General features: G+C 39.7%; 1 protein-coding gene across 1 annotated transcript in view; it reads right to left on the bottom strand.

The window, feature by feature from the left end:
* ARAP2 (ArfGAP with RhoGAP domain, ankyrin repeat and PH domain 2) overlaps positions 1-14,693 on the bottom strand; it is a 164,753-nt gene that overhangs the window by 147,686 nt on the left and 2,374 nt on the right. Inside the window, exon 2 of the mRNA XM_005866851.2 lies at positions 870-1,938. Coding sequence (XP_005866913.1) covers positions 870-1,777 — 908 coding nt within the window. The 5' untranslated portion in view covers positions 1,778-1,938. The remainder of the gene's footprint in view (positions 1-869; positions 1,939-14,693) is intronic.

Raw genomic sequence — 14,693 nt, 5'->3', positions numbered from 1 at the left:
CAGACTCAAAATGGAGTCACCCGTGCTAAGCTCCACAAAATCTAACCCAACAGCACTTTCAGTCTCTCCCTGGAATGAAACCTTTAGCTGGATAATATAGAATTATCTGTGCAACGCTAGAAAGGCAATCTGTAAGACAGCCCCAACTTCACTCCCCAAGGAGCGTGACCTTGCCTGAAACAATCCATTCTTTGCTAGAATATCGTCCTCCCCCTGCCTCCATCTGCCTAGAGAAGTCTTCCATTGTGTACAGCTCCTCAGAGCTCCTTTCTATTTGCTAGATGGGATGCTGCCCGATTCATTAACCATTGAGCAAAGCCAATTAGATCTTCAAATTTACTTGGCTGGATTTTGTTTTTAAATACCACCTCCTTCACACCTAGCACAGTGACCAAGAGTACCAAGTAGGTATTCATTAGATGTCTGTTGAATTATTAATTCATGCCAAGCATTGTACCAGGAAGTAGAAGTACAAACATTAGAAACATGGCCCCTGCCAAAGAACAAATAATTTAGTGGGGAGACAGAGTCAGCAATTCAAATATGAAAATAGCACTCATGGAAGAATGCAAAACCAGGTGCGGAGGAAAGGTCTGGGAAGGAATAGCCAGATAAAATAAAGAGATGAAGTGGGCAAAAGCGAAAGAGTTCCAGGCAGTTAGTTATGAGTTGGAAACAGACTCTGGGGAATAGTGTTCAAGAGAGATGGCATAACGAAAAAAGTTGTAAAAGAGAAGAAAAGGTTAGTTAAATAGGCAAATTAACAGAAGTCAAATTTAGGAAAAATTAAACACTGAAAATGTAATTGTTTAAAATAATTAAATTCCTCCAAATTGAATACACTTACAACTTATCATGAAAGTTCTTACCTCCCTGAAATTCCTTTTGTTGACCCTGGAATCTCTGGTACGGGCCGATGTCTTAGCAGAAAAGATCGAGATGGCCTTGAAACCAACTTGCTACGACTTCTCATAGGTGTTAGGAATGGTGATGATGGAACATACAAATCATTTATAACCATTTGTCCTTGAAAGTTAAAGAGAGGGGATGGTGGTGACCTTTCTAATAAACCATTCGTTCCATGTCCAGAATTGGCTTCTGATACTGAAGAGCCAAGGGAAGGAAGGCGGTCAGGGTCTACATTCCGAAGCTTGTTCACATCTTCTGAGTTCAAATCGACTTTTTCTGTTTGTTGTTCTTTAGTTGTACAATCCACAGTCTCCTTTGCAGTCAAAGATTCTATTTGAATATTTTCTCTACCCAATAAAGAATCTTGAAAAGAACCGAATTTCAGATGGTGTCCTTCTTCATGAATGGGAAAGCTGTGTTTAGGAAGAGAGAGCTCATCATCTGATTTAAGACACTGGCTATTTTCCACACCAATGTCACTTTGATCGAGATTTTTTGTAACAGTCTCCAAGTGCGCCGGACTAGGTGTCTGAACGCCAGATGAATCTGAGAGTTCTATGCAGGTATCCTGGCCGGAAGATGGAGCGGGGTGACCCTTCGAAGTCTCATCATTCTTCTTTATTTTATGAATATTTGCATATATTGGGATATCTTGCATTTTTGACAAGATTATCTGTAACTGTTTAATGACCCTCCTCCGGTGTCCTGTAGGTGATATTCCAATTTTGTGTAGCACGCTGTCATCTATGGCTGCACAGTCCTTCACGGTATTAAAACCAAACTCACGGAAATGTGAGACATACTGCTCCAAATTAATGCTCATTAGGAAATCTTTGATATCGACATTTACTTCACTGACTGAGGACATAATGGTGGCTTCATCACTAAGCTGCTTTATAAAAAGCAGTACAATGAGACACACACACACAGGAGGGTGCGCTTCTGTATTGGTTCTTCCTCTCTCACCGGCAACAGAAAAATGTCTCAAAATGGTATTTCCTCCATAGCGAGTGCTTTATGTGCTCCAGCCTAGAAAAACAAATTAATTTATTAGGAAATTTTAGTAGTTAGAACCTAGTTTTACATTATAAACTATGACATTATTTTTTATAATTACTTTCACCCACTGAGAGTTTGGAATCTTTGTGCATTACTGCGATGCCCTGGAAAGTTGACTCCTAGGTAGAGCATGAAGGGACAGGACAGAAATGCTGTGGTAGCATCAAATAATGATTTTCAACAAGGAAAAATGACTCTCACAGGACTATAAAATGAACTTGTGTCAAAAATGTTATTCGACTTGTTTATAAAGGAACCAATAAGATGGTAAAGTTAGTTCCAAGATGATTTGTGGAACAGGCTTACACAGTTCCATCAGAAAAAGCGCTCTCGCTCTCTCTCTCTCTCTCTCTCTCTCTCTCTCTGTCTCTGTCTCTCTTAGTGTTAGAGTAAGACTGGCAGGTTACTTAAAAAAACAAACTGGTTTAATGTCCTCCACGGTAATAAAATCACAGGCTTTAGAGTTGTCTATCTACTGGAGAAAAATCTGTAAGTGAATAGGTAGCTTGCCAGTCCTGGGCTTTAACCCAATAATAAATAGAAAGTGGAACACAAGAATTAGAATTAATATCCTGAGGGTGGGCTGATTAAACAGTACCCCCAACAAGGCATTGAAAGAACATGCTGTATACTTCTTTGATTACCAAGTTTTAGATGATTTCTCTTAACAGCAACCAGATATGAACAACTTCCTCCTTTATTACACTTTCTTCAAACACTTTCTTAACAAGCACAGTTAGAACGTGTTTCTCAGGTCAATAATTTTCATTTCAAAAAAGCATCAGCATTATATGTACAACACTGACATGTGAGATAAGACTAGCTGAATGATTAGTTACTTCTTAAATCAGTATATAACAGGAAGTAAGTTGATATGAAAGTAAAAGGAAAACGTTTAAAGGTCACATTTTCCTTTATACACAGCAGATTCGCATGGCTTCATTTTCCTCCCAAATGACATCAATAAACTTGTTAAAAAGTCTAGTGATCTAGGTTCTGTTTTTATAGCTATGTTCACTTTGTGAAAATGCATATGTGCAAATTTCTGAATATTACGCTTTAATAAAATGAAAAAAGTACAGAATACGCCTAACACCCATATAACGAAGGAGTAAAATGAGACACACCCAAACAAGGGAAATTTATCCGAACAAGTGTTGATGCAATGTTTCTGGAGATCATACCTCAAAATAGCTCTCCAAAAGACACCTCTCAGACACTGCATGTCTAACATGCCAACAACCCAGAAACTATTGCCCCAACTATTTAAAATATCAGCAAATATTGACAAGCAGGTATCGGATAAGAGGCCAAGTACATATATTTAGGCAGCACTGCAGGAGCATCGAAATAAAAACACAATGAGATGAAAGGCAGGAAATGCCTTTATCAGTAAGATATCCCTCTATCACACTCAAAATGACAAAATGTCAGTAAAAAAAAAGTAGAAAGTTTAACCTCAATACCACATACAAACCTAGATCTCTGATATACCACTCTTGTTATACACGATTATTTTGTAAATGAACCTATTTTCCAATTTTCTGGCATGTCACAAAATGGGAATCATTATTGCCAAATCTGCTGGAACCCTGATGTTGGGCTTCCCATCCTCCTGAACCATGAGAAAATAAATGTCTGTTTTTTTAAGCCAGGCAGTCTATGGTTATTTTGTTATAGCAGCCAGAACTGACTAATACACTCTTCTATCCTCACTGCCTTTGTCCTGGTTCAGACCTTCATTATAATATTTCTTGCCTGGATTACTGCAGTCCTCTGAACAAATCCCTCAGCCCAGTCTCCATGTAGCAGTGAAACCCAAATTTGGTATATAAAGCCACATCCTCAACAGGATAAAGTCTAAGTTTCTTATGGTGCCATAAACACAGCCCGGTCTTGGTCTAACAACAATAATAACAGTACTAGTGATGTAAACAGCAATTATGTGCCAAACAACATACCTCATATATATTTCCTGCAACGTAGGCGTTCCTATGTACTCACTCCAGGCTCAAGTTCAACCTGTGCCAAACATTCTACCCACATCCTTCACGCACTTTAGCTCACTGTTAATTATTGTTCCCAAGGCAAACAACTGTTTGATAGCCCCATACCTCTTTCATATGCTATATCTATACCTGCAAATCTACACATTTTGCAAAGTTCTATGCACTATTTAAAATTCTGAATAGGCAGGTATTACCTCCTCTGTGAAGGCTTCCTATTGACCTTAAATAGAAAAGCTCCTTTTTCAATATATAAGTAGGATCCTTGAAGTGCTTGGAACATGTTTAAGAGATGAGAGGTTGGCGGGGATGGCAGAATTGCTTGAGTCCATTTCGTTAGTTTTTGGTGTGTAAGTGTTTTAATACACTTTCCTTCTCACAGTGTGTACATATACTTCCTCCATGCCAGACTCAGGGATGGATACACCAAATATTCTACCCAAAACACCTTTCTCCACTCTCAGTCAACATGCTGAATATGGCTAGTGAACCCGATTCCCTCTCCTGGCCCAGAAGAGGCTCCCTCCCAAAGGCCCCACAATCCTGTGAACTTTAATATCAGCTCATCCTCCAATCACCTGACTCCTTAGCTGTTTTACCACCCAAGGATGTTCATAGAACCACTTTTTCTTTAAAGGCTTCTGAAAGCCCATATGCATTCATCAGAGGCAAAGAGATGGACATGCCTAACTATAAACGTCTCCTTAATATGAAATCGAAGCCTTCCATGTTCTGACCTCCACTTGGGCACAAGGGCACGTGTGCCATGCTCTAGGCTGGGGGCTCTGCAGGTGCTGGTTTGTGGATCTGCTGTACAGAAACAAGTGCTAATAACAGGCCCGGGAATCTGAATTTGATGCCCGGGATGTGCAACAAAATCTGGTAATTACAGTTTTAAATTCCTCATGCTCCCCAATGTGCCTTATGCCATCTCACCTGAGACGAAGCTCATCACTCTCCTCCCCTAGGATGGAACCACCCCCCCTAACACTCTGCCCAGAAGTCTGGAGTCCAACTCAAATCCCACCTCCCCCACTTTCTACCAGTGATAACACAGGCACATACCTGTATGTCAGTTTCTTTAACCATAAAATGGAAACACTCAAAAGTACCTCAGCACTGGTAAAGATTAAATGAGATAATCCATCTGTAAGTGTTAAAATAGTGCTTAGTATATGGCAGCGATTTTAAACCGGTGTGCCACAAGAATTCTTAAAGCATGCAATAACTGACTATTTAGTCATGGGCACTGACCTCTTTTCCCTTAGACAGTGGTCGGCTGCAGGTGCGCACGTACAGTGCGATTGAAACTTCGTGGCCCATGCACAGAAGTCAGTATTTTGTGGAACAGTCGGTATTTTGTGGAAGAGCCACACTCAAGGGGCCAAAGAGCCACATGTGGCTCGCGAGCCACAGTTTGCCGACCACTGCCTTAGACTATCAAATAAAAAAATGACAACAGTGAACACAATAGCCATCTAGTGTGAATGCCCTGTCTTGAACCATAAGTATATAGGTCATTTAATAGAGTTCCATTTTATTGGTCACATCGCATAACAAGGTGCATGTGATTGGTTAATTCTTGGTACCAGAAATCCTTATATACAAGTGTGGCACCTGATTTTTTTAAAAAATATATTAGAGGCCCTATGCACGAAATTCATGCAAGGGCTTGGCCATCGCAGCCCCTCACAGCTTCAGCCAGCCCTCGAAGCCCTGGCTTCGTCCAGAAGGTCATCCAGAAGGACGTCTGGAAGGTTGTTCAGCTGTCTGGTCTAATTAGCATATTATGCTTTTATTATTTACATATATATATTCAGAGGAGAGAGATAGAAACAACAATGATGAGAGAGAATCACTGATTGGCTGCCTCCTGCACACCGCCTACTGGGGACTAAGCCCACAACCCTGGGATGTGCCCTTGACCAGAATAGAACCCAGGACCCTTTAGTCCACAGGCCCATGCTCTATTCACTGAACCAAACCAGCTAGGGCAGCAACTGACTTTTTAAAAGGTCACTATGGAGAAAAAAGGGTAGGTAATTACTATTATTATTATTTTTATAAATCAATCAAAAGAATACCTATACTTTGTCAGATCAGAAAAAAAAAGTTATTTTTGGTGTGCCGCAGAATTTTAGTAATTAGTATACCTGTAACATGAGATGAAAAAGGTTGAAAATTGCTGGCATATGGTAAGTGCTTAGCAAACATTCATTTCCATCATTATAATTATTTCTTTTCATCACTACAGTCATTATCTTCCCACAACTGAAATCTTTCCCATTCTTTGAAGTCTAACTCAAATGCTATTTCCTTCACAAGGTTTCTACTGAACAAGAAATAAACCCTCTTCTTTATATTCCCACAGCATTTACTTCAGAGGATTAAATTATATTTTAGTCATTTAATAGTAACCTACAGAAGTGGGATAATACAAAAGCCAAGATGTTGGAACTGAAAAACCTGGGTCAAATCCCAATTTCTCCAGTTTTAAGTTTTGTGAACTGGAACAAGTATTTGACTTCTCTGTCCCTCAGTTTCCTCGTCAGGAAAATGAGACTAATAATAGTTCTATTTCATAGGGCTGTTGTAAAGGATTTTCAACACCAACTGCACACAACAAATGCTAAATAACTGTTTGCAATTGTAATTACTTTTTCTTAGCCTATTATAAACTAATAACTCCTCCAAGATGATGACCAGCCCTTATAAATTGCCCAATAAATTCCAGTCAAATCACTTGTTTATAAACTTAGTGCAAGATGTACATGTAGAACATGTTTAGAGAGTATACAAAGAGTTGGCATGACAGATGTGGTTGTGCATCTGCCCATCCTATCCTGAGTAGAAGGGAAGTAGCATTCAGGAGCACCTGCTACATGTCTGGCTTGCAACATCACTAATAAACATGATCTTATTACCTTTCTGAGTTCTACCTCGGAACTATATCCTGAACCAGCTACTTCTCACCACCTGCCCTGCTCAAATCCTAGTCCACACCATTATCTTCTCTATCTCATACCATTGCAATAGCCTCTTGGCTGATAGCCCTGATTCTATCCTGGTCTCCTACCCCTACTCCTTCCCCACAGTATATCTCAATATAGCAGCCAGATGATATATTTGATAATAAAAGTCACTCCCTGAGACTTCCTAACTTTCTCTGGCTTTCCCCCTCCATCATTCAATCGCCACGAGGTTGGTCTCAGTCCTATTCCCACCTCATGACCTTACCTCTCGTCCTTGTATCTCTTTCAAATCTGTTTCCCCAACATATACTCACAACTCATGGCTCACTACATCACCTTAGAAGGTCTCTGCTCAAATGGGCCCCTTTAGAGCAGCCTTTCCTAACCCCCCGATGTATATAAGCATGTGCCTCACTGCTCCTTACCCTTGCTTTACCTACATCCATGGCATTTGTTACTACCTGACATCTGTCGACTGCTGCAAGAGGGCAGGGATCTTGTCTACTGTTCTCTGCTGTAGCCTTGAAGTTTGAAAACTGTCAGGCATATAGCAGGTGCTCAATAAATGTTTGCTGAATAACTTCTTCCCAGCTTTGAGGAGATTTAAGACGAAACATGGCTTGTTCTATGTATGTGGCAAGCATACATAGTTTTAAAGTTTTATCTATGTAGGTAACCAAAATTCTCAGGAGCAGGAACAGGATTCAAATACAGATTTCTCCAATCCATCTAACCACAAAAAGAGATCAAATCAGGAGTTAGGGGTTGGCAGGAGGGCAGCTGGAAACATACAAACCACTCATGGGATTTTAAAAATCTCATGCGTTGGGAGAGCCTTCCCTGTCCCAATGCCCCAAAGTAAGGAAAACCACCACAATGATCTACTCCCCTCCCCCACACCCTTAGCCCCCAACCCCCAGCCATTGCGAGTGGAGTTTTGTCATTTCCCTTAGTTGAGCGAGGAAAGAAAACATGTAAAACCACGGGTCGCTTACCAGAAGGTCATTAATTATTCAGTGCTGATAACTTCTGGAATCACCTGTGCCTGACTCCAATATCTTATGGGAAGGAAAAATTAACATAGTGCAATTGAATTAGCTGATAACTTTAATCCATTTTTTAAAAAGCACACCATTTTAAAATCAGAAGTATAACCTTAGAGACTTTCAAAACTGCAGATGTGTCAAAATAATAGGTTTAACAACCAAAGAACCACAGGACTGAAAGGAACCTCAGGAAAAAAAAACCAAAAATATATTAAATTGCCACATGAATAGTGAAACTTTATAATGTTATCAATACAAGCCTTACAGACTGCAAGAACAATGAGAGTTTACTGTCTTCCAGAATACAATGAGATGGTTCTCAATAGAGTGGAACCACCTCCTGGGGGAAATCCAAAAACGTGAAAGAAAATGCTTTGCTGGTCATAATGGCTGCGTGGCACCAGTAGACAGGAAAGGTGATTTATGACATCCTTCAGATACCATTTTTACTCCTCCAATTCTCTACAACTAATCACCCCCGTAGGGTGCCTGGCACTATAGGTAAGAGATGTGGCCCTGCCTTTAAATTGCTAATAAACTTGTTGTGGAGAATAAAAATTAGGGGGCTCACTCCATATGGATAACTTGCTGAACTAGTTCAGGCTACAGATCTTAACAGAATTCCACCTTTGCATCCGCTCAGAATATAATCACGAGAAATAGGTATCATGGTATTTGCACATCAAGCAGAACCACTGTTTAATACCAACATATTCAACTCTAAGTATTCATAAAAACAACACGTTCTCCTTTGTTCCCCACAGCCATGCAGAATAGGAAGTGGTTTGGAGGAAATATACTTGTTGTCATATTACTCCATCCCATAGTATATAGTGAATTGCAAAAGGTCACAGGTCAAGGATACTAACTTATTGTTCTACCCAGAGTGCTCAGTCCCCAGAACATGGTAACACTGGTCATTTAGTGTCCCTCCTCTCTGCCATCCATTCACCTACATTAGCTTGGGGCAACATACGCTCATCAAACCCCTGACAGGAAGTCCAGTTTTCTCAATCTGGCCATCACTCTTCACTGTGGCCACCTTCACTTCCTGTGCTCTGACCTCCTCTGCCTCCAATTTCTCTACCTTGATTACCACTACTTTCCATCCATCAAAACACGTCCATCCTCTTTCATTCTCCCTCAGAATTTTATTGCTAATAATAATAGCCATGTTTGTGGAGTGTTAACAAACCATCTGTGGAGGATCTCCCATAATCCTCACAGCTGCCTTAGGCGGAGTCTCATGCCAAAAGCCACACAGTGGAGCCAGAATTCTAAGAGTCAGACTCCACCGCCTATGCTGCCTAAGACTATACAACTTATTTAACAGTAGAGGGATATGAAAGACTTCATATTTTCTATCTCCTCTGTCTAGCTAAGTACTTATAGTCACTAAAGAAATGCTACTTAAATATACTAGGTCGTGCAAGCCCTAGTTTTTTGTTTGTTTGTTTTTATTGTTGCTGTTAATTATCCTCACTTAAAGATATTTTTCCATTGATTTTTAGAGAGAGTGGAAAGGAAGGGAAGGGACAGGAAGAAATATCGTTGTGAGAGAGAGACATCGATTGGTTGCCTCACACATGGGAGGCTGGGGATCAGGTAGGTGCCCTTGACCAGAACTGAACCCACAATCTTTTAGTCCATGGGCTGACGCTCTATCCACTGAGCCAAACCAGCTAGGGTACAAGCTCAAGTTTTATATACTTTTTCAATTTGATTGTGGGTATATAAGTACATGTAAGTGGTTAAATATGGGAGCCTACATTCATTTGCATTTAACTGTTTGAGATTTAAGAGCCAATGAATAAATTAAGGGAGAACATCTTTGAAATTACTGTATAAAGAAATATTAACACAGAATTTAGTTTATTAAAATTTATTTTGCGTCTATGATTGCAGAAAGAACTATGTAGTACAACTGATACAGTAAGTACAATAGTATGAAACCAAAATAAAATCATCAAATACAGCCAAAGATTTCACTGCTCACCAGAGCAGTTAATGGTGATGGGGTGAAAAAACAAAACAAAACAACTGCTTGACTAGAACAGAAAGTATGAAAGCATTGTTTCAAAAGGTACTTAACCGTGGTTGCAAAGGTTTAACTGGAAATGTGATGCAAAGGAAGACAGGGAATGAAAGTGTTGATGGATGACTGGATAAACAAAATGTGCTATACATACACAATTGAATACCATGCATCCTTAAACAGGACGGAAATTCTGCAATATGCTACTAACATGGATGAACCTTGAGGACATTAGGCTAAATAAACAAAGCCAATCTAAAAAGGAAAAATACTGTTTGATTCTACTTACATGAGATATATAAACTGGTCAAATTCATAGAAGTAGAAAGTAGATGGTGTTTACCAGGGGCTGGGAGTGGAGGGGGAGGTGTTTAATGGATAGAGAGGGTCAGTTCTGCAAGATGAAAAAGTTCTGGAGATCTGTTTCACAACTGTGTAAACATACGTAACACTACTGAACTATACACCTAAAAATAGTTCACTACTATATGTGTTTTTACCACAATAAGGAGATAGGGAGATTGACTAGACCGTGGTCGGCAAACTGCGGCTTGCGAGTCACATGCGGCTCTTTGGCCCCTTGAGTGTGGCTCTTCCACAAAATACCACGTGCGGGCGCGCACATACAGTGCAATTGAAACTTCGTGGCCCATACACAGAAATCGGTATTTTGTGGAAAAGCCACACTGAAGGGGCCAAAGAGCCGCATGTGGCTCGCGAGCCGCAGTTTGCCGACCACTGGGAAGATTCTGGCCAACATTTCAGCTTTCATTCAAAAGGAACTCTCCGTACATACCTTGGCTTTTTTCTTTCCTTTGGGGGCAATTCAAGTCTCACAAGTGTGTTCCGCCACATCCATGAATCTTCCCTACCTACTCCATTCCCCTTAATTCCTCATTAATTCTACCTAGTCCACACTATAGGAAGGGAGCAAAATGCTCTGGAGTCAGGCTGCCTGAATTCCAATCTGGCCTTCCCACTTGTTAACCGTGCACCTTGGTTAGACCGTTTAACTTCCTGGGAGCTCGGTTTCCTTATCTGTCAAATGAGGACAATATTCCTCAGATCTAATAGGATTTCTATTAGGATTAAACAAGTGAAATATGTAGGATATATATATATATATATATGTAACAATACCTGACATGAATTATAAAGTTGGCTATTATTACTATTACTTCATCTGTTGTATACAATACTGCACTTGGTCATATTCATAATAGATTATTGGACTTGGTTTGACTAGTCTTCTTCTGCCTGCCTAGTAAAATTACAGTCCTTTTAAATAACACTGTAAATTCTTCTTCTCATAAACCTACAAAACACCTAACACAGCAGTAAACACAGTTTTATTAATTTAGCAAAATACAGATGTAGTTAGAGTGGTGAAAATGATGATCTTACTGAAGACTTTAGACTTGGGACACAGAGCACAGTGATTATCAGCGATCCCAGCTCTGCCCGTGTACCAGCTGCAGGACCTTGGGGAAGTTCCTGTATTTTTCTGAGCCTCACTGTTGTCATGTGTAAGCAGTGATGACAATAGTGCCTACAACACAAGACTGTTTTGAGAATGAAATGAGTAAATATACATAAAGGTCTTAGAACAGACCCTGGCAACTAACAAGCATTGCTGAGGTTGGAAATAGCCAGTCTCTGGGCAAAAGCATTCATGGCTTGGATCAAAGGGAAACGACTGTTCTATGTTACGTTTTGATTATTTTATTTACTGTTACCTAAAAAATACAACTCTTTCAAAATCTAAAACTTCATGCCCACTTCCACATCCGGTGAAGGCCAGAAAAGGCAATTCCTTCACTTGTTATGAGAAGCTATTAGTGGCATAAGTAGTACGTAGGTTAGAGTTTTTAGGTATTATCTCAATAGTTACGTGGTTGATAATTGCTTTAGCTTCACGCAGCTTCTCTTTCAAGCTGTCCACCTAGATTTTAAGTTAATTGGCTAACGTTTGAGACTTGTTTTCCATTAGAGATCTTTAAAGTAGAGCCATAAATCTTGGGCAACCAGAAAAAGATTTCATCTTCCCAAGTTCCTACAAGAGCAGAAGTGGGGATAATTAAAAGTAATAATAAGTGGAAGCCTGCATCACTATGGAGGACTTCCAGCTGCGTGCCCCGAACACCTGGACAGCTCCCTCTGCCCAGTGCCAGCCCCCTCCCACCCCCTCTGCAATCTGGCCACATCCAGCAAGAAGAAGAGAAATCAGACCTCCTGAGAACCCTTGATATGAACATAGGCACGTATTCGTCGGGACTCTATTCCAGTGCATGCTACAATGAACATAGCTGTAATGTTTAATTTACTCAGATCAAAGCTAGCATGATCATTATACTTCAATAAAAAGATTTTAAAATATACACTCATACTATGTGTCCTTTTCATACATACATTATATTTTTAAATCTGAAAATTTAATACAAATGTGTACCCCACCATTCCTCTGAATTTGAGCTGCATTTTTAGACTAACAACCAGATGTTTCAAAATAGCCTACTGTGAACCGTTTCCTCTCTCTGCATTTATAAATAGCACCCTGACCTCTTTTCCAACTGAATTTGAGGGCTTATTCCTAGTGGTTCTGTAATTGTCAAAGTCTCTTTTTTTTTCTTAGGAAAAGAGGATATCTCAGCAAGTGTCTCCCAACTTATTGATTCATTTATTTATAATTATTCATTCCATAAATATTTAAGGTACACAATATACTCTCTCCAAGATAATAGTGGGAAATATTTGCAGTTCAAGATAACAGCACCCATTTATCTCATTTGAGAACAGTGTGTTAAAGTGCTACAAAAAAAAGTAAAGATGCAATGTCTTCTCTCAAAGAGTTTAAAACAAAAAGGGTAGACTGGACATGACCAAAGGAAAACAGCATGCATATGAACAGTCAGTTCCTTACTACAGCGAAAAGTACCAATGCAGAAGGAGTATCAAAAATTGGAAGACTCTGATGTACCCAAAATAGCACTTAAATAATAATAAGAAAAATCAAATTATGTGACCTTGACTTTCACATGGTTTACATTTTAAGTATTTTTTTATTTTTTTAGTACAGAGAGAAGCAGCACCAACATCTTTCATGAGTGCCAGGGGGACTCTCAAAATCTCCAACTTGACTTTCACATGGTTTACATTTTAAGTATTTTTTTTTTATTTTTTTAGTACAGAGAGAAGAAGCACCAACATCTTTCATGAGTGCCAGGGGAACTCTCAAAATCTCCAGTCAGCTTCCTGAATATAAGTGAAATATGCAGTAATTTGATCCTCGAGGATGGAGTGCTCAATGAAGGAGCGATAGAGGAGAGCTGCAAGATGTGTAGAAGAAATGTAGCGAAAAGGAAACAGAAGCATCTGGGTAGAAGGAATGCCATAAAGGGGGCAAAGAGGGAGGAGATGTCTGCAGGCAATAGCAAGCAGATGGGAGTACCTGGGAGGGACCAAGAGTTCAATAAAAGGTGATGCCAGAAAAGGAAGCTGGAAGTGGCGATGAAGGGCCTTCAAGGGCGGACTAAAAATTCTGACCTTCACCAAGATACTGCGAGCGCATCTTGGCAACCACTTTCAACCATCACCACCCCAGCAAGTCCAAGTCTCCCGGTCATCGGCATGGAGACAATACTTCCCTTTTGCTCTTTCTTGACTATCTCTCCAACTCCAAAGGCTTAAACCATTCTCTTCCTAAAGCTATGTGACATAACAGTCCCTTTGCAACCCATTTTTGTGAGAGCTACGAAGGCAGATGCACTATCTTGAGTATTCCTTCCCTGAGTATTCCCTCACCTACCCATGCACCTCTGTACACAAATGGTATAATATAGAAACATCATTCTTCCTACTTCTCCTCTAGTAGTTTTATCCCTGAAGCTGCTCAAAACGATTTCTTCAACCCAGATCAGGACTCCTTTGTTTCCTCCATGGCATAAGTAAGGAAGTAAGTTTATGCTGAGTCAAAACTGTAACAAAATTCACAGATCAAATTTCTAACTAGAAAAGATCATGTGAAGAGAGTATCATTAACTGTTAGTGAATTAAGGAAATAAGCAAAATGGTTTACCTATCATTAAATATTTAATCTGGCTAATGCTTAAAAGAAACCTGAAATAATAAACTACAGGGGTCTAGGACTTCACAAAAAAAGATGAGAAGACATCTCCTAGCCTCTAATCTCTCATCAATCACTTCTTGTCAAAGCTATGAAATATTTCCAACATTAATAACAAGTTCTCTCTACCTAATTAATATTTCACAGAGAATTTTTTAAACCTCTCTGTTTAGAGTAATGAAAAGACTGGATCCAAAGAGTCAATAAATAACTGGGGGGGGGGACCCTTGTTAAAATAAGGCTTTAACAGTAATGTCCATGCTAGCATTTTCATAGCATCTTTCACCAAACTTTCTCCAAGTTGCAGGGACATGGGGTAGAAAGCAGTAAAAGAAGAAATACCTTCTTTGATATCATGAGGTCTATAACCCAGAATCCTAGGCAGGCTTTTATTTTTCTTAATCTTTATTGTTAAAAGTATTATATATGTCCCCTTCTTTCCCCCATTGACCCCTTCTAGTCTATCCCCATGCCCTGCCCCAGGCCTTCACCACCCTATTGTCTGTGTCCATGGGTTTTGCATATATGCATACAAGTTCTTTG

This window comes from Myotis brandtii, unplaced genomic scaffold, assembly GCF_000412655.1.
Source record: "Myotis brandtii unplaced genomic scaffold, ASM41265v1 scaffold238, whole genome shotgun sequence".
NCBI classification, from domain to species: Eukaryota; Metazoa; Chordata; class Mammalia; order Chiroptera; family Vespertilionidae; genus Myotis; species Myotis brandtii.
This window is presented reverse-complemented; position numbering and strand designations above follow the sequence as displayed.